The 23,754-nt window shown below is 44.4% G+C and overlaps 1 protein-coding gene across 2 annotated transcripts in view; it reads right to left on the reverse strand.

Moving 5' to 3' along the window:
• The window catches only part of B3GLCT (beta 3-glucosyltransferase), a 571,051-nt gene that overhangs the window by 212,314 nt on the left and 334,983 nt on the right, over positions 1 to 23,754 (reverse strand). For both annotated transcript variants that reach the window (XM_075337354.1, XM_075337355.1), the window contains exon 5: positions 17,114 to 17,190. In XM_075337354.1, the coding sequence (XP_075193469.1) occupies positions 17,114 to 17,190 (77 nt within the window). The remainder of the gene's footprint in view (positions 1 to 17,113; positions 17,191 to 23,754) is intronic.

Below are 23,754 nucleotides of genomic sequence, written 5' to 3' on the forward strand. Positions count from 1 at the left end.
TGTGCTTGATGCAAATCTAGCTGTGAAGTGTACAACTGGGGCACAACTGCTGCCACTGAAGGGGTGGGTGTGTGTGGGGCCCAATTTTTGGAAAAAAGGGAGACTCTGCTTGGAGTAACCCTTGCTTGATGTGTTTTTAAAAGAAGCCAAGATGAACAGAGCTGGGATCAGGAAAGACTTTGCTACCTACCCCGGTGTCATCCTGGGGACGGATAAGAATGGCGTATTTTTGAATGTGCTTGATGCAAATCTAGCTGTGAAGTGTACAACTGGGGCACAACTGCTGCCACTGAAGGGGTGGGTGTGTGTGGGGCCCAATTTTTGGAAAAAAGGGAGACTCCGCTTGGAGTCACCTTGCGGTGTTTTACATGACTTTAGAAGGGCGTGCCATGCCTATATCTGTGTGTCCTCCTCTTTTTCCTTGTCCAGCTGTTTTGTTTTCGCATGAGTATGAGTATATGTCCTTGTCACTTTCTCATGTGTTTGTGTTGTGTTGTGAGTTGTTTGTCACCTTTTGGACACCTTTGAGGGTGTTTTCTAGGTGTTTTTATGTGTTTGTGATTGCCTGCCATTGTTTCCTATGCAGTTCGAGTTCGGTTCGTCGAACGTTCGACGAACCGAACTCGAACGGGACCTCCGTTCGGCGAACCGACCTCGAGCCGAACCGGGACCGGTTCGCTCATCTCTACTCCTGACAGGCACCCTTTAATTTTTTTTTTTTTACCAATATATATTTAGAAGGTGCTTAGTTTTTGTTTTATTGCTTCTTTGCCTCTTTGTTATCTTCCATTTGATTAAGAAATCTCTCCCTGCTTTCACATTCCTTCCAATGCGTCTGAGAAGAACTTTGGTTTCTTTAACCTGGTTCAACTTTGAATAAACTTTGATGACACCTTGTCAATTACAGCCATTATGTATCAGCATCGTTCCAATTTATATGCGACAAGTGACACCGACATTACATGTAACCTGGAGTAATTACCACTCCAATCATGTCCTTAAATTTTTCACTCACTGTCAACTGTCACAAGTCACATACGGTACATTCTCTGTAAAATTATCCTCATTAGCAACTGAAATCTGTTACAATGAGACAAGAACAAGGAATCTTTCAAACGAACTTTCTACTAGTTCATCGTGGCGGTCTTCAAATTGACAAAAGATGTTTAGCTAATGTTAAAATTGCTCTCCCTCCACATATAAAAAGGTTTAGGGTTTTATAATGGACAGGGTCCTTCTATGGGGGGGATATTTAACAGGGCACAAGAATGAGTACACTTCTATAAAAATAATATATATATGGTCCCTCTACAGTGGGTACAGAAAGTATTCAGACCCCTTTACATTTTTCACTCTTTGCTTCATTTTAGCCATTTGGTAAATTCAAAAAAGTCAATTTTTTTCTCATTAATATACACCCTGAACCCCATATTGACAGACAAAAAAACCCCCCAGAAATGTGGAAATTTTTGCAAATTTATTAAACAAGATAAACTAAAACATCCCATGGTCATAAGTATTCAGACCCTTTGCTCATAGTATTCAGACTCTTTTGAGATAGTACAGCCATGAGTCTTCTCGGGAATGTAACAAGTTTTTCGTCCCTGGATTTGGGGATCCTCTGCCATTCTTCCTTGCAGATCCTCTAAAGTTCCATCAGGTTGGATGGTGAAGGTTGGGGGTCAGCCATTTGCAGGTCTCTCCAGAGATACTCAATTGGGTTTAGGTCAGGGCTCTAGCTGGGCCAGTCAAGAATGGTCACAGAGTTGTTCTGAAGCAGGTCATTGTCTTGTTGGAAGGTGAACCTTCAGCCAAGTCTGAAGTCCAGAGCACCCTGGAAGAGGTTTTATTCCAGGATATCTCTGCAATTGGCCGCATTCAACTTTCCTTCGATTGCAACCAGTCGTCCCGTCCCTGAAGCTGAAAAACACTCCCATAGCATGATGCTGCCCCACCATGTTTCACTGTTGGGATTGTATTGGGCAGGTGATGAGCAGTGCCTGGTTTTCACCACACATACCGCTTAAAATTAATCACCCAAAAGTTCTATCTTCGTCTCATCAGACCAGAGGATCTTATTTCTCATAGTCTGGGAGTCCTCCATGTGTTTTTTTGCAAACTATGGGGCTTTCATATGTCTTGCACTGAGATGTGGCTTCCATCGGACCACTCTGCCATAAAGACCCGATTGGTGGAGGGCTGCAGAGGTGGAGTTGACTTTGTGAAACTTTCTCCCATCTCCCTACTGCATCTCTGGAGCTCAGCCACAGTGATCTAAGGGGTTCTTCTTTACTTCTCTCACCAAAGCTCTTCCTTTAGGACTCCTCAGTTTGGCTGGTCAGCCAGGTCTAGGAAGAGTTCTGGTGGTCCCAAACTTCTTCCATTTAAGTGTTATGGAAGCCACTGTGCTCTTAGGAACCTTGAGTATTGCAGAAATTATTTTGTAACCTTGGACAGATCTGTGCCTTGCCACAATTCTGTCTCTGAGCTCTTTGGGCAGTTCCTTTGACCTCAATTTAAAAAATTAAAAAAGCAGCGTGTCGCTTCTTTTGGCAACTTGCTGCTTTTTATCACCAATTAAAGCAATGGGAAAGTGGAGAAATGATGCAAAAACGCAACCGCTGCGTATTTACTGCTTTTGTGGTGAATGAAACGAACTTTATTAAACATGTACTGGAGATGACACCAAAAACACAGCACAAAAATGCAACAAAAACGCAGCAAAACCTGCTTTTTGGAAGCAGCTTTTTTACTGCAAGTTTTAGCTGAAGAAAAACACAGCAAAAACGCAATGTGTGAACATAGCCTTAAATGGGTATTTAAGTCTACATGCACTATCCTGTATCCCCAGGAGTACTGCTAAATTGGTGGGTGCTACAATAAGCATTAAGGAAGAATTGCGTTTCTTCATCTTTCCTGACTGCAAGACCACGTCTAAGTTATCGAAAGGAGCCATTAGTCATAGATGCGTGACGCACTGTATTCCAAGTTTATGGCATTGAAGAAAGGAGCATCGCTGTGTTCAACTACTCTATGTTTGCAAGTGCCAATAACAAAACGTAAAGGCTGGGCACATACACTGAAAACACACATGCAGTTTTTTTGTTGTTTGTTTTTTTTAAAGCATCACTCCAGCGGATTTTTGGTTTTTTTTTTCAGCGCTACAGTGGTGCTTTAAATTTATAATCCTCTGCTCTATGTTATACTAGTCCTCGGCATTTCCATAATTTCTCAGCGCCATCTTGTGCCTGTAACTGTTGACTGCCCGTAAGTTTCAAGTTACGTCACAAGCACTTAATGCAAGTCTATGAGAGCAAGAGCAAGGCTCTAGACTGTGACGACATGGACTCTCATGGGTTAAAGTTTCTTAACATTCAGCCAGACGTATTGTTCTATTGTGTATTACCTCATGTTTGCTTAGCTATTGTTTCTCCAGACCCTTCCAGTAACCATTGTAATGTAGTTGTGTATTGCTAATGTGATTACCTTAGTAGCCATTGTCGAGTCTGTGACTTGCAGACTTCATGTATAGCCTCAGTCTTTCTGTAGACATCATTTGGATGAACATTGTCCATGCAGCTTGAGATTCATCCAATGGGAGAGGCGATCTTGTCCAACCAATCGATGAGGACGCAGCGTATCCAAGTGGAAGGCTGTGGCTATAAATGGGATTTCTTTAAGCCACCAGGGTGTTGTTGATGGATGCTGTTGGATCCAGTCTAAGCTCTTAGGAGCTGACTAGAGGATCAGGATATCTTATGGCTTCAATCTAGGAACTCCGGTTCCGGTTTGAGACCATATCCACAGCCTAGGGATTTCGACTCCGGCTGCCAGGATTGTAACATCATACCAGGACTACCTAAGGAGGACACTCAGGTTGGGACAATCCGGTCACCTGGCTACAGACTTTGCAGACCTCACATTGACCATGAAACACTGGAGCTGCTACAGGTCACAAACTGCCTGACACCGACAGGAGTGATAGTGAAAAATGATAAAGATGCCAGAAGGAGTGTATAAGAAAGGGGGCAGGAGACTTAGATTTAAAGCACCACTCCAGTGGTAAAAAAAACCCCCAAAACACTGGAGTGGTGCTTTAAACCAAGTACAGAACAGGTTCTTAAAAGGAGTAGTCAACTACTCAGATAACCCTTTCTCAGTTACTGCACTTCCAAAAGTAAAATGAGAACAGTCTGTACTCACCTCCAGACTCGGCACAGTTTTAGGGACGTTGGAGTCAGGTCTTTAGGGGCTCGCGTGACATGTTGTGAGCCCTCTAGCCAATCAGTGTCTGGCAATGAGCCCCTTCATTGACTTCCATCAGATGTAACTGACAAGCGGAGGGGGTAAGAGCGGCAGCAGCATTCACTTCTTCCAGATGTATGCTTTATTAGAAGCCACTGATTGGCTGCAGGGCTCAAATGACATAACGTCATCATGTGAGCTCTTAGCGAACCCGCGCCAACGTCAGAGGAGCAGCACTGGCACCGGAGGAGAGTACAGCCTGATTTTATTGTACTTGGGGATTTTTATACGATAGACTGATTACTTCTCCGATTGGTTTCTACTCCCGCGTTTGCCTTATAAGACTATGTATGATCTAGCTTCTTAATGATCATTTCTAATCTTGCCAATTGTTTTACTTCTCATCTGATGTAACCACTAGGTTTTGCCAAGTACTGGGAGTCCTAATCAGATCAATATCATCATATACAGAAGGACAGAATTTGGGAGCCGGTCAAAAAATAGCACTTAAATGCTTATAAAAGAAGATGGAAAAACTGGAAATTCACCAAAAAAAAACAAAAAAGGAAAAAACAGTTTAAGATGTGCTCTCCGGGATGAGAGTTTTGGCTGAAAACAGTGCCGGTCCTGTGCACAGCTTGTGTGTGGTGTTTAAGTTGAAGAGGACCTGTCCCAGGATATTTTAATTTAAACTGAAAACGGTACGTCTTGCATTTGCCATTGATTTTTCCTGTGCCCTCCTACTCTAGTAGAAAGAAAAGAGGCAAATTTGCCCTTGAACCAACTGGACAAATAAAACACAACTTTTTTTACCTCTAGGACAGAAGTTCCGTGTTTTACACCCAGTTATTTAAAGGGTCAATTTGCTGCTTTATTATTGGGGGCATGCACAGAAATAAAATAAAGATAAATTGATCCAGAATCAGTGGAATAGTGGCAATTGGAGGAGGTGCTCAGTCAAGGTCGATTTTAAGGCCTTGTGCGCACGCTGCGGTTTTTGCCGCGGATTTGCTGCATGAATTGCTGCAAAAAATGTTCATACCCTTTCTGCAGTCATTTCCAAGCAAAACCTATGGTAAAAAAAAAAATGGTGTGCACTGCATTTTTTTCCCCTACCGGTTTTGCTGCAGAATTTCTGCAGCAAAAGGAATGTGCATGTCACTTCTTTTCCGCAGGTAGCTACGTTTTTTTTGTCATAGATAATGGTAAAAAGCCGCAGGGAACAACCTTCAGAAAATTCACAGCAATACCACGGTAAAACCACATGCGGTTTTCGGGTGCGCTTTGCAGCGTTTTTTTTACCGCAGATGCGGTAATCTTTCAGAGGGTGCGGAATTTTCTTAATAAAATTCCATTTTCTAGTGCGCACAGAAAAAAAAAAGGCTGCATTCCTCCAAAAATGACACTATAACTGTCCAAATGCTTAGGTGATCCAGTCTTAGGCCAGACTGGATCACCTAAACATTCGGACAGGTATAGTGTCATTTTTGGAGGAATACAGCCTTTTTTTTTTCCTTATCCTGTACAGTTAGTGGAAATACATCCTACATCCTACATTCTCAGTAATTTTAACCTTTACTGATACACTAAACACAATCATTTTCCAAAGTATCTCACATCATCATCAACTCATAGCACGCAAAACATCATTTCAGGTGTAACCACTGATTCTATAAAAGGGTGGAACACAGCAAGAAGTGGATGCAAAGATGGTACATTTAAAGAATTGAAAATAGTTTCCAAAATAATTTGTTCTGGATATGCGAAGGCTTTAAAAACGTTTATTTAAAGGAAACTTATAAGCAGATTTGGTGACTATAAGCTGCAGCCACCACCAGTAAGCTGTTATATACAGCATTCCAGAAATATATATGTATATTTGCCCTATTCGCTCTGTCCAAGAAATGACATCATATGCTGAAACCTCCTAAACCACGCCCACACAGCTCCAACAGGCCGAACACCCCCCCCACACACCCATCCCTCACTCCACCCTCACCCAATCAGCAGCGGCCCTGCGTCACACCCCCCACACCTTACTCTACCCACACCCAATCGCAGCGACAACTGCTCAATTAGGACTCGCCGAAACCCTGACAATGCCATGACACAGCCGGCGACAGCTACAAGGGACACCGCCGAGGAAGCTCCCTACACCCGACGCGACGGAGCACAGTAAGCCCCAACCTACCGGAGGCCCCAAAGCACAGGTCAGTGACACAACTATGCCACAGAGGGACGGGGACCGGAAGAGATGCAGCTGCGGCATCGCAGGGCTTCCCCGTGCCACAGAGACACATAGAGGGACGAGACAGGAGGAGACGCAGCTGCGGCGCACTAGGAACCCAGCACTCCGGGACGCAGCTCTCCCACTAACCAACGATAAATGCAGGGGAAGCACATGGCTACTTAAATATTAACACTGCTGTGAATGTTAAGTAGCCATATGCTTCCCCTGCATTCATCCGTGGTTAGTTGGAGAGCTGCATCCCGGAGTGCTCATGAGCCAATCATTACTATTCATGGCCAGCGGGAAATGAAGCCACACACACACACACACACACACACGACTCCCACACAGCCTAACACAAACACACACCGGCACACACACAAACCACCACGCGCGCACACAACGCCACACACACACACACACACACACACACACACACACACACCAACAACTGCGCTCATATCATACGCGCGCGCCCACACACACACACACACACACACACACACACACACACACACACGGGCGCGCGCACACACACAGCAGCACACAAACACCCCCGCACACACACACAATCACACATCATGGCACACACACACACACCCTCCACAAAACACACATCGTCCCACATACGCACCACAACGCAATACAAACACACCGTGCAACACAAACACCGCCCTACACAGACACCCACATACCAGGATGGGGGCCATACAAGGGTGGAGACTATATCAGGACGGGACACAGACCATGATGCTGCATACACAAGGATCCTGCCTATACCACGATGGGGCCACATACCAGGATGAGGCCACATACCAGCATCAACCCACATACCAGGATGGGGGCCATACAAGGATGGAGACTATACCCGGATGGGACACAGACCAGGATGCTGTATACACAAGGATCCTACCTATACCACGATGGGGGCACATACCAGGATGGCGGCAATCACAGGATGGGGCCACATACCAGGATGAAGACTATACCAGGATGGGACACAGACCAGGATGCTGCCTGCCTACACCAGATGGCGCACACAGACCAGGATTTGGGCACATGTCAGGATAGTGGCTACACCACGATGGGGCCACATCACAACATCAGCCCACATACCAGGCCAAGCCACACCTCCCAACGCCACAGCCTGCAACTCACTGCCGGCCACAGTGGAAAAGCGGAGCAGACGCCGCACAGGAGCGAGCAGCCGGCGGACAGGTACAAGGGACACCTTTGGAAACATTCTGGATGATGCCTATACCGGGAGGCTGCCTACACCAGATTGCGCACACAGACTAGAATGGGGGCACATGTCAGGATGGTGGCTGCACCACGATGGGGGCACATACCAGCCTGGGGCCACATCAAAACATCAGCCCACATACGAGGATGAGGACCATACAAGGATGGAGACTATACCAGGATGGGACACAGACCAGGATGCTGCATACACAAGGATCCTGCCTATACCACGATGGGGGAACATACTAGGATGGTGGCAATCACAGGATGGGGCCACATACTCCGTGACATTGCCCAGACCTGACATCTTTACTTGACTCTACTTGATCATTCGCTACCACTGTCTATGTAGGTATCTTTCACAGACAAACAACATTTAACCTTCCGGCCTTACAAGGGCTCCTAAAAGAAAAAACGCAACCCAGCAACACAACAAACCAGCAGCAGGAAGAAGCCAACAACAACGTCACAAGAAACACAATGCTACGAAGGAAGAGCAGACAACCACACGAGCACGAACATCACACCCAACCTCAAGAAGCCGCCACACTACAACACAAGAACACCTTACTAACCCCGGAAGCAGAATCTCAGACACAACAGCCAGATGAAAAGAATCTTCCACACACTAAGGACGCATATTTTTCAATGATATTGCTAAATCACACAGCATAGTTAATGTAGTTAGTTCCCAACAATATTTAGTTACATCTTCATGTTAAAAAGTTACAATTTTTAAATAATAAAATTTATCTTTGATAAAAAATATACTGTGTCTTCCTTCCATTATTAGTCAAAAATCATACTTTAATGACACAATAAATTCTAGAATACCCGATGCATTACAATCGGGTCACCATCTAGTTGTATATAAGAGCCCAGGCCGCTCTATATAACATAAAAAACACCTTTATAATATTCACCTAGTCCAATGGGTGTCGCTGCTCTCCGGTCCAGCGCCTCCTCTATGCAGCAATCACCATCCTCCTACGCAGCCCAGTGTGGAAGACGTGTCCTACGTGATCCACACAGGCCAGCATTGTGGTCCTGCGCAGGAGCAATTTGATGAGCCCTGCAGAGGGAAGATTAAAGTATTGTAATGCGCAGGCGCGAGGAAAGGTTAAAGACAGTCCATATATGCGCACTACAAAACTTTGATTTGCCCTCAGCAGGTACATTTTTTTTTTTAGAAATTGTAAAATGTCCATATTTTTTTCTGTAAAGCCTGAACACTTTACTATAGGTGTTTAGCTTTGAAGTGTTTGCACATGGTCATCACAGTCAGCTAGAAGTCACCGAAAACAAATAGACATTTTACTATTAATGATATTTTTTTTATGATCTCAGCTGATTGTAGGCAGTTCTTGACTTACAGTAAGAGTTAAGTGTTTTTCAAAAGCTCATAAAATATATTCAAAGTTTAAAGCACAATTTTCTTATATTGCTCCGGTTTATGTTCTGTGTTAGAGGGAAAATTGCAGACAGCTATATATCACTGTATACCGTTACCTATCATTATAGTTATCACTTGTTTTGTATTAAGTTGGGACAAAAACGAGAAAATGTTAATCTAATGTAGGGTTTACAAAAATCCTAGAGGGATTGTTTTATGAAGAGAACTACCATGCATATTCCCTATCAGTATAGATATTACAGAAGATGCATGTCTAATGTTCTGGTGGACTGTAATACAAGAAATTAATTGGTATAAATGCCATGTAAAATTCCCCTGCTTTGGGCGCCACAGTGCAAATGCCTGGATGAGAACCGCTCCCAAGCAAAGTCATCTGAAGGTGCAAGGAGCTGGTCAGCTGAACCTGCATTTTGAACAGGGTGGTCTCTTATGAGTGGTGATGGGCGAGCGTGCTTGGTATTGGGGTGCTCAAGAAGGTTAATACTCAACTAAATATTCTGCTATGTGGCCACCATGCTCAAGTCCCTGCCCTGCATAATTAGTGGCTTTTTTTCCCGCCAATAAACATGCATGGATTGCCTACCAATCATATTGGCTACTGGCTTTACTGTAATTGGCTGGCCACATTTCATAATCAGGTCTATATAAGACCTAGTAACGCCATGCTTGGCACACTATACCCAGAAATAGTGTAGGGAGAGTTACTGCTGGAGAACAGACATTGTTTTATAACGTTACAGTACCTGCTGGTGCAATATTAAACCAACAGTCAATTAGTGTAGAGTTAGGTATTAGAGCAGACCTGGGCAAGGGGCAGCCCGCGAGCCACATCCAGCCCGCCTACTCTCTGTGACTGGCCTGCCTGGTTCAGGGCGTCCTTGCTGGCCGGCCAGTGATGAGGGCAATCTGATCTGTTGTCCAGAGCTCCAGGCTCCGGGAGACCCCTGGTCAGATCGCCCTCATCACACACTGCGTGCTGGGCAGGGAGTGATCCTGCAGTTCCGCACAGTGCAGGCAGCGGAACGCAGGAATCTCTCCTCTGTTCCCTGCCGAACACCTTTCTCTGTGACACACACCCACCCTGATATCGTCAGTACGGCGCGCGTGTCATTTCAAAAGTTCCCACCCGGCAGGAGAAGAAGCTGCAGCAGCCGGGGCCCGTACAGAGAGAAGCAGTGGTGGGGGCCCGTACAAGAACAGCAGCGGCGGGGGCCCATACAGAGAGAAGCAGCGGCGGGGGCTCCTAGGAAAACAGCATCGGCGCAGCCTGGGCATGTGAAAGAGAAGCAGCTCAGCAGGGGGCTCGTATGGAGGTGCCTGAGGAGGGGACAATAAGAAGGGAGAGGTGAGTGGTTACTAGTAACCTGCAGGGACAATGGGGGGCAGGGGGTAACTGTTGACCAATATTTGGATTATGGATAGTGTATTAGAGGCATTTAGGCAGGGTTCAACATAATGATAAAAAAAAAAAGGGTAAGGGAATTTAAAGTAAATCTATCACCAGGTTTCTGTTACTGAATCTAAGAGCAGTATAATATAGAGATTCAGATCCCAGCGGTGTATGCCTTACTGGGCTGATTGCTATAGTTTCAATAAAAACATTGCTTTAAATCAGTAGAAGAAAATAATTAGAGAACTAGCAAACCTGCTGTCATGTAGTTCTCCAAATTTATAACCTCCTCTACATACACACACACACACACACATTGCTTGTACACTGTGCATAGGCAGAAAACTGCCAGTGGTATGGGCGGGGTTATACAGATCTCAGCATTCAGAGTATAGCTAGATCTGCAACAAAATAAAAGAGGAATTTTATCAAAGTAAGTAACACATCGCTGAAATCAAGGTCTCTGCTTCCACATCATGCTGCTCTAAGATAAAGTAATAAAAACTTGGTAAGAGATTCCCTGAATAATGAAGATATTTGATAAGAGAGTTGATATCATCAGGTGTGGTATGGACTCATTTGCAAAGTCGAGAGGTGATTACTGCAGCTGGACAGCACACACACCCATGCTGTCAGACTGGACAGCACTACAAGTCCCTAAACACTCTAGTTTATGTTGCAGGATAGAACCTGCACCGCCCAGAGCTTTAGTTCCTAATGTCTCCATCAACAGCACTGCCCAGAGAACGAATATGGTGGTGCTAGTGTCAGTAGCAGACATCGCAGGAGCAAGTCTCAGAGGAGATGTAACAATATTGTATAAATTGACTTCATAACGTTTTATGTCTAGACTTTTACACCTCACCTCCTGGGGATCGCTAGAAACTCAGGAGTTACAGCCTAAATATTTCTGCTTTACAATAACCGAATTCAATTTTGTCCCAACATAAAAAAAATAAAAAAAAAAGAAGAAAAGGATCAAAATGGCCAGGAGAAGTTTGAAATATAAAATACACCATTAAATGTAGCATGTCTCACTGGTCCAATTTATGGGGAAATGATCTCTTAGGCCACCTGCACTCAAGTATTTGGTGAGGTTTTTTTTACCATTTGTAAAGCCAAAGCCAGAAGTGGGTGATAAATCTAGAAGTGGTGTCCATGTTTCTATCACACTTTTCCTCTGATTGTTCCACTCCTGGTTTTGGCTTACAAATACTCACCAAATATTCAACGTGTGCACATGGCCTAGTGGAGTCTTGGCTTTGGTGAAAAATGTTGGTTAGTGGATGAGGAAACAGAATGTGAAGAAGATGGAAATCCAGGAGTCATTTTGTATGTTTAAGACAGAGATGTGACTTAAATTAAGCCAGCAGTGGAAGATTGTATCATCAAGATTGGAAGTGAACACCAGGTGCCTCATAATGGGGAATTGTCACGGAGGTGTCATGGCAGGCTGACAATCTGGTGGCAGTGAGTTGTTATCTGACAGTTTCCTTTTTCTGCAGCAGCGGACTCTAGGACACTGGGAAATTGTCAGGCAGGTTTTCCTCTCAGTTGCCAGTCTCTGACTTCCTTTATGAGCCTCACCCTGGGGTGGTTTGGGCGCAGTTTATAGTTGTTGCTGGCTGTGGTCTGCAGCGGTCATCTCCGCTTGTTGTACCAGAGACTTCTGTGGTAGCTGGTCCTAAGATAAGTGTTTGACGTTTGCAATCTACCTGGGCTCAGGTGGTAGCATTTGTGTTTCCCCTGTATGGCTTACTTTTGTCTCACTTAGCATTAGTGGTGTTGACTTAGAGCTTATACCTGCTATCCTTACATAGGGCTCAGATCAGGGTTTGCCTAGGGTGAGGTATTCCTGCTCGGCGACAGGTGCGGAACCTGTATAGGGTCGATGAGGGCAGTAAAGGTGAGCTGCAGGTTGTTGTCAGGGGGTCTACACTTCCCACTTTCCCTAGCGATAGTGCATTCCTTTTCCCTTACCTTTGTATTGTACCATACGGCCAATATAGCTTCTATTCTCGGCCGCGACAGGAATATTGAAAAAGGGCATGGGAAGATATGTCAGGACAAATATTTTACAAGTCAATTTCAATGTGGGTAAGATAGTAAGATGTGAAGTGTGTCCTTCATGCCTTGATACACAGGTATCCGTGTATGTTTTAGACACAAGCTTTACAAAGAGATGGGGACTATCAGAAAACAAAGTGGTTTGGCGGGAAGAGAATTTTGGCTTAAATTGTGCCATAACTTGGCCTAAGTTATGTTGCAAAAATAAGACAACTAATAGGTGATGTAAACAAAGACGAGACATTCTAAAGATGTGCCAAATATATCAAACTGCGTGAACCCCTGTGATAAATGTGGCGCATATTAAAACTGTCTAAACATGAGCCAGCTTTAGTAAATCAAACCCATGATGTTAGAAAGTGAATATTGATTCTCCGCTTTCGCCGAAGAATAACGTTCAGTTCATAGAGATTTACACTTCTGCCAAGTACATTATTCTCAGTATATTCCTTGCAAGGAAGAAGATGCATGACAAAAATAAGATAGCAGCAAGACGTGTTCTGCAGACGGATATATCTGCCCCCCACCAATCTGCCAACCATTTCCATAGCAGTTAAGTGCCTTCAGCACAAGTTATTACAAGATCTGATGTAAATTATCTCCTGCCAGGCTGCGGGATTTCACAGAATTACAAAAAGCTGGTGGAGTCTTACATTTTCTTAAAGTAACAGTGAAAAGTAAAATAACCTTTCCTTATCTTACAAGAGGGCATGCAATTTTATATTCTGTAAGAGATTTTAACAAGTCTACTTCTTTCGGTAAGGGGCTGAAGTCACACTAGAGATTTTTAGAATTCGTACAATGCACATTTTTAACAATGTTTCGGAGAGCATAGATATAAATTTCCCCTTTTACTATTCAAGCTGGACGCTTGCTGCCCTATGTTGTTGTGCTTAGTATAACTTAAGGAATATTGGATTTCAGATCGGCAACAATTACATGCCGCCTGACCTTGAGTTCTACCGGTGTCAGCCAAGATCAATACAGAGCAGCCAAACTATCTTGAGAACCTTTTTTCCACCTTACATGTTAATAAGGGTATTTAAAAAACAAAAAAGAACAAGAAGCGCTCCTATGAAGAACCCTAACGGTAAATATCAAACACAGCAGGTAAGAGATTCACTTGCCAGGATAGGTTGTACGGCAGGCACAACACAGTAAATAGTCAAGGAATTAGAGGAGGACTATCGGTGTGATGGATCCTTGCTGATATGCTAGTCAGGGGTTCCCAGATGTAATCCACAGCAGCACCGTTTGATGATCGCAGGGAAACACGAAGGCCTCAAGACCAAGCGCCGGGGAATGCAGCGATCACGGAACCAAGGGTCAATGACCAGCAGTATTCATTACTCAGCAGGCAGTGTGTCCAACTCCAAAGGGTTTCACCATGTGGGCCCACGCCTGATACTGGCGCGCATCAGTGTCTGGTTACAAAAATCCTATAGGTTTGCAGTGACACCAGTAACTGAGTACCAGCACACCACCGGGAGGCAAGGAAGCGCCAGGTGACTCACGACGTAGGTCTGCAGTAGGCTCGTCCTCCGCAGCCACAGACAAGCAGCGCAAGATAGTGGGGTAGGTGATTGCTGCTGCACTAACCGCCAGCTCCCAAAGGGGTGTGTGGAAATGCAGGAGAAATGTAAAAATAAATACAGTGGTACCTGGGTGTCACAAATCACTGAGCCACCAAGGAAGAAGGGTTAAAAGGTTATTGAACCACACTACGCGTTTCAGGAACGGAATGTCCCTTCTTCAGGTATTTTTTTTTTTTTATAACTTAATCCTGCTTTACCCCTCTCCACGATTTTATGCCCTGACCTGTCTGGTGAGTACCTTGGTTTTCATGATGCGGTTTGATCCCTAACAGTATTAAACAAATCTTTGAGGCTTTCATAGAACAGCTGTCGTTATACTGAGAATAAACTGCACACAGATGGACTTAATTTACTAATTAGGAGACTTCCAGAGGCAATTAGTCTCTCAGGATTTTATTTAAGGGTATCAAACTACAGGGGGCTGAATAGAATTGCACATTGCAATTTTCAGTTTGTTCTTTTTTTTTTTTTTTTTTTAACATAAGATAACCAGGTGTCATTGCTACATGGGTATGAATACTTTTTCAAGCCACTGTATTTTAAACTTGAAGGAGCTGTGGACTTTCCTTTCTCTCACCAGCTTACATTCCATCACATTTAAGAATATTAACATTTAACCATTTCGTTACATAGGACTTACTGTACAGTTATGTCCTATGTGGGCATATGAAGTGTGCTCAGCAGCAGAGCTCTCTCCACACACAATGGATATCATCTGTATTATACAGCCAGCACCAGCTTCTAACAGCAGAGTTTGGAACTGTCTGATTACTGCGGTTTAACCCATTAAATGCCATGGTCAATCTCAATTTAAAAAGTGTAAGGCTACGTGCACAAGTTGCAGATATGGATCAGAATTTTCTGTATGAAATCTGCACTTTCTGGCAGAAAAATGCACCAAAATCCGCCTGCATTTTTGGTGCTTTTTCTGCCATATTTTATTTTAATGAAGTCCACCGAAAAGCTAAAAAATGCAGGAAAAATGTACCAACAACTGACATGCTGCAGATTATTTTTTTGCACCAAATCTGCAAGGAAAAAATAAGCAACACGCGCACAACACTTCAGAATTCTCATTAACTTAATTTCTGGTTTCTGGTAGGATGGACACTTTACCTTGTGCGACAGTTTTGGTGAGAAGAGTTGTAATATTAGTACAACCATAAAGCTCAGCTGGGAAAAGGGAGAGCCCTGATGCTGGGGGCAGGAGATTGCAATTACATTGAACTGACAAGAGCTGAGTCATGAGCAGTGAGGGAGGAAGAAGAAGGTGAGCAGTTAACTGATTTATAGAAATCAATGGACTGGAGAGAGGTAGCTTAGATTTTAGGAGTTAACCAATTCCTGGAATGTAACTACTGCACATGAAAGGCTTTTGTCTAGGTAGGCTCTGGAAGTAGAGCTTCTTGGAAACAAGCTATACACCATGTCAGATAAAAGCTCTCAAAGCAAGAGAACTAAATTAGATCAAGGTAATTGCAAAGTTGTTTATTTTTATGCTAAATAAAGCAATTTAATCTCTCAAAACCTATGATGTACTGGTACGTCATAGGTAGTGTCCCTTGCTTTGATGCCGGCTCGCACACTGAGCTCGCTTCTTTTCCCGCACATGTCAGCTGATCTGATCAGCTCACTTGTGCCTCTAATAACCATGGGTGGATAGGAAATCCGCCCACGGCTGTTAACCAGTTAAATCAGAGATTGACAGTGGGATTTAAGATGCGCCTGCGTGGAGTGCGCCTTTTTTCGCTCCCACTGGCGCCCCCGTGATATCATTGCGGGGCGCCGATGGATTATTACAGGCAGGGGTCAACAGATGATCCCTGTGTCTGCCATGATGCTCTTCCTGTGAACGCTGAATGCAAATCGACGTTCATAGGAGAACATGATTTCAGCTATACAGGCTTTGTGCACTGCTCTGCATAGGACAAGCGGATTGGATAATCGCAGCGTCCAGGCCCCTAAGGGTACTAGTAAATGTAATAATTTTATAAAAACAAAAGTTTTAAAAAATATGAACTCGCATCACTAAAGGTTAAATCACCCCCCTTTTGTTCCATTGAAAATAAAGCAATTTAAAACAGTTCAATATTTTGTATTGCTGAGTTCAGAGATCCCAAAAAAAAGAGAACATTCTGGGTCTCAGAAAATGGAGATGGAAGAAGCTTTATTTTATTAGTATTATTTTTTTAATTCTGTTTTTTTCACCACCTTACAAAAAATAAATAAAATTCTATTCATCTTGGTATCGGCATACTTGCACTGACCTTTAAAATTCTACTGTCAGGTCAGTTTTATCATATAGTGAACATGGTAAATGAAAAAGAAAAAACAAAAAAATAATTGCAAATTTGCACTTGGAATCCCCCCCCCCCACACACACACTTTCCAGTACAATATGTGGCAGAATGAATGGTGTCACTCAAAAGTACATCTTGTCAAGAAAAAAAAAAAACAAGCCCTCATATAGCTATTCGAACAGAAAAATAAAAAAAAATTATGGCTCTTCTTCCATAATTTTTTTTTATTTTTCTGTTCGAATAGCTAGAAGAAGAGGAAAAATCGAAAGCAGAAAAAAATGAAAAAAAAAAATCGCAAGGTAATGAAACAGTTAATACATGGAGCACACCCCTTTAAGGAAATTATGGTGCATCAATTACTCCCGCACTGCCTTTGTCAAGATCGCAAGGTGATAATTGACTTAACAGAGCAGTTTTTGGCCTTGTGAAGCTTCTCTTGGCTGCCATGTTAGAACTCTTGCGAAGTCAAACCATAGTCTGGGCTTCAAAGGAGATGGTCGGTGTCCTTGTATATTGAATTATTAAAATTGACGTATAAAGAAGAAGTGATCACAGGTTCAAGTTCAGTCATATAAAAATATAGTAGCCATTTATATAAGATAGCCAATGACAGTTTAATAAAACACTTACTATGGTATGACGGGGAGAACGGTCCATGCACCCTCATTTTCAGCAACCTCATGAAGCAGCAACACTTCAGGTAATTTCTAAAAATAAAAAAAAATATAGGGGAGTAAATTTAATTACTACACAAGAGTTCAGACAAGGAAAGCCAGCCAGACTAATATTTCAGCATACTGGGGTAACTTACTCCACTAGATAATACTCCCAAATTTCCAATGAAGTCTCTAAGCTCCTTCGTATTGCACCTTCTGCAGCACCATATTTTGAGATTACATCCTAATCTTCAGCGTACAACTTTAAGAATTTTTATTTTTTCAAGGTGTGCCATTAACCTTAGTGTTAGTCTGTGTTCATAAGTTACAGAGAATGATATTACTTTATAAGAATAATGATTTTAGAGTTGTTCATTTATACAGAAATACAAAAAAAGTATTTTGTGTATTTGGTTTTGACATCCCTGAGATAGAGGGTCTTGCCAGGATCCTCACAGCAGACAGGCTTAAAAATGTCTTTTCCTGACCAATATCAGTTTTGTAGGTCATGCCTAACCCCCATCCAAAAAAAATTATCCAGCAGATCCAGCATTTATGTGGATGCCCTACATTTTTCTACAGCATGCTCATTATCATATTTGGTTTCTATATATCTCATAACAATACCTTGCCATTAGAGTTGAGCGCGGTTCGTGGTTCGTGGTTCTCCAGTTCGCGGCTCGAGTGATTTTGGGGCATGTTCTAGATCGAACTAGAACTCGAGCTTTTTGCAAAAGCTCGGTAGTTCTAGAAACGTTCGAGAACGGTTCTAGCAGCCAAAAAACAGCTAAATCATAGCTTGGTTTCTGCTGTAATAGTGTAAGTCACTCTGTGAATCAAACTATTATCACATTTCAGTGTATAGTGTGCGTGAACAGCGCCTTCAGATCACTGCTGTTTCTATAATGGCGATCGCCATTTTTTTTTTTTTTTTTTCTTGTCTTCCTTCCCTAAGCGCGCGCGTCTTGTGGGGCGGGCCAGCATGTCAGCCAATCCCAGACACACACACAGCTAAGTGGACTTTGAGCCAGAGAAGCAACGGCATGTGTGATAGGATCTGCATGTCACATGTCCCTGCATTATAAAACCGGACATTTTCTTCACGGACGCCATTATCTGCCTTCTGCGTCTTTGGTGTCAGACATCACTGTCGCAGCTCCGTCTTCCTGAGTCCTATAGCCGATACAGCTGTATGCGCTGCATACACAGCGTTAGACAGCTTAGGGAGAGCACTTTATAGCAGTCCTTTTAAGGGCTCCAACCGGCAGGGTCAGAGAGCCATAGGTGACAGGTCCTGCAAACAGCAACAGCGTCTGTGTAGCCCAGGTCAGGGATTTCCTACCTGCATTTCACCATTAGGAGGGAATAGAAAGGCAGTCTTCCATTCCTCTACCCAGAGCACCACAATCCTGCCACTGTACCCTCTTGTCCTCTGCACACTCCAACTGATAACTAAGCCATTATACTAGCAAACACTCAGTGTACCTAGTGGCATCCTATACGTGGCTATTGGACTTTGCTATAGTCCCACTAGTGCAAAGACATTTGCAGAGCGCGTCTGCCTGCATTGCACACTACAACTCATTCTAACCAAGCCATTATACTAGCAAACACTCAGTGTACCTAGTGGCATCCTATACGTGGCTATTGGACTTTGCTATAGTCCCACTAGTGCAAAGACATTTGCAGAGCGCGTCTGCCTGCGTTGCACACTACAACTCATTCTAACCAAGCCATTATACTAGCAAACACTCAGTGTACCTAGTGGCATCCTATACGTGGCTATTGGACTTTGCTATAGTCCCACTAGTGCAAAGACATTTGCAGAGCGCGTCTGCCTGCGTTGCACACTACAACTCATTCTAACCAAGCCATTATACTAGCAAACACTCAGTGTACCTAGTGGCATCCTATACGTGGCTATTGGACTTTGCTATAGTCCCACTAGTGCAAAGACATTTGCAGAGCGCGTCTGCCTGCGTTGCACACTACAACTCATTCTAACCAAGCCATTATACTAGCAAACACTCAGTGTACCTAGTGGCATCCTATACGTGGCTATTGGACTTTGCTATAGTCCCACTAGTGCAAAGACATTTGCAGAGCGCGTCTGCCTGCGTTGCACACTACAACTCATTCTAACCAAGCCATTATACTAGCAAACACTCAGTGTACCTAGTGGCATCCTATACGTGGCTATTGGACTTTGCTATAGTCCCACTAGTGCAAAGACATTTGCAGAGCGCGTCTGCCTGCGTTGCACACTACAACTCATTCTAACCAAGCCATTATACTAGCAAACACTCAGTGTACCTAGTGGCATCCTATACGTGGCTATTGGACTTTGCTATAGTCCCACTAGTGCAAAGACATTTGCAGAGCGCGTCTGCCTGCGTTGCACACTACAACTCATTCTAACCAAGCCATTATACTAGCAAACACTCAGTGTACCTAGTGGCATCCTATACGTGGCTATTGGACTTTGCTATAGTCCCACTAGTGCAAAGACATTTGCAGAGCGCGTCTGCCTGCGTTGCACACTACAACTCATTCTAACCAAGCCATTATACTAGCAAACACTCAGTGTACCTAGTGGCATCCTATACGTGGCTATTGGACTTTGCTATAGTCCCACTAGTGCAAAGACATTTGCAGAGCGCGTCTGCCTGCGTTGCACACTACAACTCATTCTAACCAAGCCATTATACTAGCAAACACTCAGTGTACCTAGTGGCATCCTATACGTGGCTATTGGACTTTGCTATAGTCCCACTAGTGCAAAGACATTTGCAGAGCGCGTCTGCCTGCGTTGCACACTACAACTCATTCTAACCAAGCCATTATACTAGCAAACACTCAGTGTACCTAGTGGCATCCTATACGTGGCTATTGGACTTTGCTATAGTCCCACTAGTGCAAAGACATTTGCAGAGCGCGTCTGCCTGCGTTGCACACTACAACTCATTCTAACCAAGCCATTATACTAGCAAACACTCAGTGTACCTAGTGGCATCCTATACGTGGCTATTGGACTTTGCTATAGTCCCACTAGTGCAAAGACATTTGCAGAGCGCGTCTGCCTGCGTTGCACACTACAACTCATTCTAACCAAGCCATTATACTAGCAAACACTCAGTGTACCTAGTGGCATCCTATACGTGGCTATTGGACTTTGCTATAGTCCCACTAGTGCAAAGACATTTGCAGAGCGCGTCTGCCTGCGTTGCACACTACAACTCATTCTAACCAAGCCATTATACTAGCAAACACTCAGTGTACCTAGTGGCATCCTATACGTGGCTATTGGACTTTGCTATAGTCCCACTAGTGCAAAGACATTTGCAGAGCGCGTCTGCCTGCGTTGCACACTACAACTCATTCTAACCAAGCCATTATACTAGCAAACACTCAGTGTACCTAGTGGCATCCTATACGTGGCTATTGGACTTTGCTATAGTCCCACTAGTGCAAAGACATTTGCAGAGCGCGTCTGCCTGCGTTGCACACTACAACTCATTCTAACCAAGCCATTATACTAGCAAACACTCAGTGTACCTAGTGGCATCCTATACGTGGCTATTGGACTTTGCTATAGTCCCACTAGTGCAAAGACATTTGCAGAGCGCGTCTGCCTGCGTTGCACACTACAACTCATTCTAACCAAGCCATTATACTAGCAAACACTCAGTGTACCTAGTGGCATCCTATACGTGGCTATTGGACTTTGCTATAGTCCCACTAGTGCAAAGACATTTGCAGAGCGCGTCTGCCTGCGTTGCACACTACAACTCATTCTAACCAAGCCATTATACTAGCAAACACTCAGTGTACCTAGTGGCATCCTATACGTGGCTATTGGACTTTGCTATAGTCCCACTAGTGCAAAGACATTTGCAGAGCGCGTCTGCCTGCGTTGCACACTACAACTCATTCTAACCAAGCCATTATACTAGCAAACACTCAGTGTACCTAGTGGCATCCTATACGTGGCTATTGGACTTTGCTATAGTCCCACTAGTGCAAAGACATTTGCAGAGCGCGTCTGCCTGCGTTGCACACTACAACTCATTCTAACCAAGCCATTATACTAGCAAACACTCAGTGTACCTAGTGGCATCCTATACGTGGCTATTGGACTTTGCTATAGTCCCACTAGTGCAAAGACATTTGCAGCACGTCTGCCTGCGTTGCACACTCCAACTAATTATAACTAAGTTGCATTGTCAGGGATATTTATTCTTTATTATTCTGCTGTTAATAAAGCTAGACCACCACTGCAATCTTCACCACCTCTCAATTTTTACTACCACATTTTCAGTCCACAATCTTGTCGCAATCAACATGAGTGGCAAAATGACAGATGCTGGTGGAAAGGGGAAGAGGCGTGGTGGAAAAGGCAAAAAAGGTTTTGTCCGTGGGGAAGGTGGCAAAGCTCCATTATCATCTGCTGAAGATAGACCATCTACCAGCAAAAGTAAGATGTCTACTACTTACCGTGGACAATCCGATGTGCTCCCTTTTTTACGGACACGAACAACAGGAAGAAAGGTAGATGATGGGCAAAAAAGGAAAATGCTTGAATGGATCTCAAGTGGTCCAACAAGTGCCCTCTCAGCCACTTCAAGTACCGCATCCAAAAAACACCAGTCCTCTGAGTTGTCATCCCAATCACACTTGATTTCTCCCAGCTCTGAAGTCTCCATCAGCCCTGCACAGTATGGTGGAACTGAGATGGCTGAGTCTGCAGAGCTGTTCAGTCACACTATAGCCTGGGAATCAGAGGTCTGCTCCCAAGCTACAGTGAGTACAGAACAGGAAATGGTCTGCAGTGATGCCCAGAACCTTTGTGACTCAGATTCAGGCCGTGAGGACCAAGTTTCTGAGCATAATGTTGACCCTTTGTCACAAACTGTAACACCTGTGGTTATAGACAATGAGGAACATACTGATGAAGATGAGACGCAGATACCCGATTGGGATGACAACTTAAATATTCCGTCAGGGCAAGAAGAGGCTCGGTCTGAGGGGGAGGGGAGTGCAAACACAACAATTGATGATGACGTTCTAGATCCCACCTACTGTCAACCCCCAGTCAGGCACTCGAGGAGGTCAACAGAGGCGGTGGAGGAGGATGCAACCGACGACGAAGTTACCTTGCGCCTTCCTGGACAGAGTCGGAGCACTGGTAGCACGTCTACAACTGCATCCTCAGCCACCACTCTGCCTATGAGCATTATTCGGGGTGGATCAACAGGTCGCATGGCCTCTAAGCCTTGCCTAGCCTGGTCCTTTTTTCACATCGAAAAAGATCGCCCAACTCATGTGATATGTAACATTTGTCATGATTCTCTTAGTAGAGGTCAAAAGCTCAGCAGTTTGACAACTTCTTCCATGAATCGTCACATGAATAAATATCATAAGTCCCGGTGGGAAGCTCACCGTGCTGCAATGCGGCCTAGCGGAGCGAACCATCCACCGCCCGCCCCTTCCACTGCATCCGCGCGCTCTTCATCTTCTAGGACTGTGGGGACAGCTGCCACACCTGTTTTTCCACGCAAAACTTCCACCACTGTAACCGCAACAGGCAGTTTGCTTGTAAGGTCGTCAGTTGGTTTGGAAGGGGAAACAAGTGAGTGTGTACAGCTCTCTCAGACATCGATAGCACCAACGTTGGATGAAGGCAACATCATGTCTCCGCCTGCACTTTCCTCACAAACCTGCATTTTTCCAGGGACACCCTACTCAACACCGTCTACACACAGCAGCCAGATCTCTGTCCCTCAGATGTGGTCAAATAAAAGGCCACTTCCTCCGACCCATGACAAAGCTAAGAGGTTGACTCTATCCCTCTGTAAGCTGTTGGCTACCGAAATGCTGCCTTTCCGCCTAGTGGACACACAGGATTTTAGAGACCTTATGTCTGTCGCTGTGCCCCAGTACCAGATGCCTAGTCGCCACTACTTCTCTAAGAAAGGTGTGCCCGCGCTACACCAGCATGTCGCACACAACATCACCGCTTCCTTGAGAAACTCTGTGTGTGAACGGGTGCATTTCACCACCGATACTTGGACCAGTAAGCATGGACAGGGACGTTACATGTCGCTGACTGGGCACTGGGTAACTATGGTGATAGATGGTGAAGGGTCTGCTGCACAAGTCTTGCCGTCCCCACGACTTGTGTGTCAATCCTCTGTCTGTCCAAGTTCCGCCACTGCTTCTGCATCCTCCACCTCATCTGGGTCCTCCACCTCCGCCCCAAGCCTGCCTGGTCAGGCCACCAGCGTTCTCACTGCGCAGAAGGAATCACGCACCCCTCATTACTATGCTGGCAGCAGAGCGCAACGGCATCAGGCGGTCTTTAGCTTGACATGTCTTGGTAATAAGAGTCACACAGCTGAGGAGTTGTGGTCAGCTTTGCGGTCCGAGTTTAATAAATGGTTGTCTCCACTCAAACTGCAGCCTGGTAAGGCCGTGTGCGACAATGCTGCAAACCTGGGTGCGGCACTTCGCCTGGGCAAGGTGACACACGTACCTTGTATGGCTCACGTGTTGAACCTTGTCGTGCAGCAATTTTTAACACACTATCCCGGCCTAGATGGCCTTCTGAACAGGGCA

Source organism: Anomaloglossus baeobatrachus, chromosome 2 (assembly GCF_048569485.1).
Source record: "Anomaloglossus baeobatrachus isolate aAnoBae1 chromosome 2, aAnoBae1.hap1, whole genome shotgun sequence".
Classification (NCBI taxonomy): Eukaryota; Metazoa; Chordata; class Amphibia; order Anura; family Aromobatidae; genus Anomaloglossus; species Anomaloglossus baeobatrachus.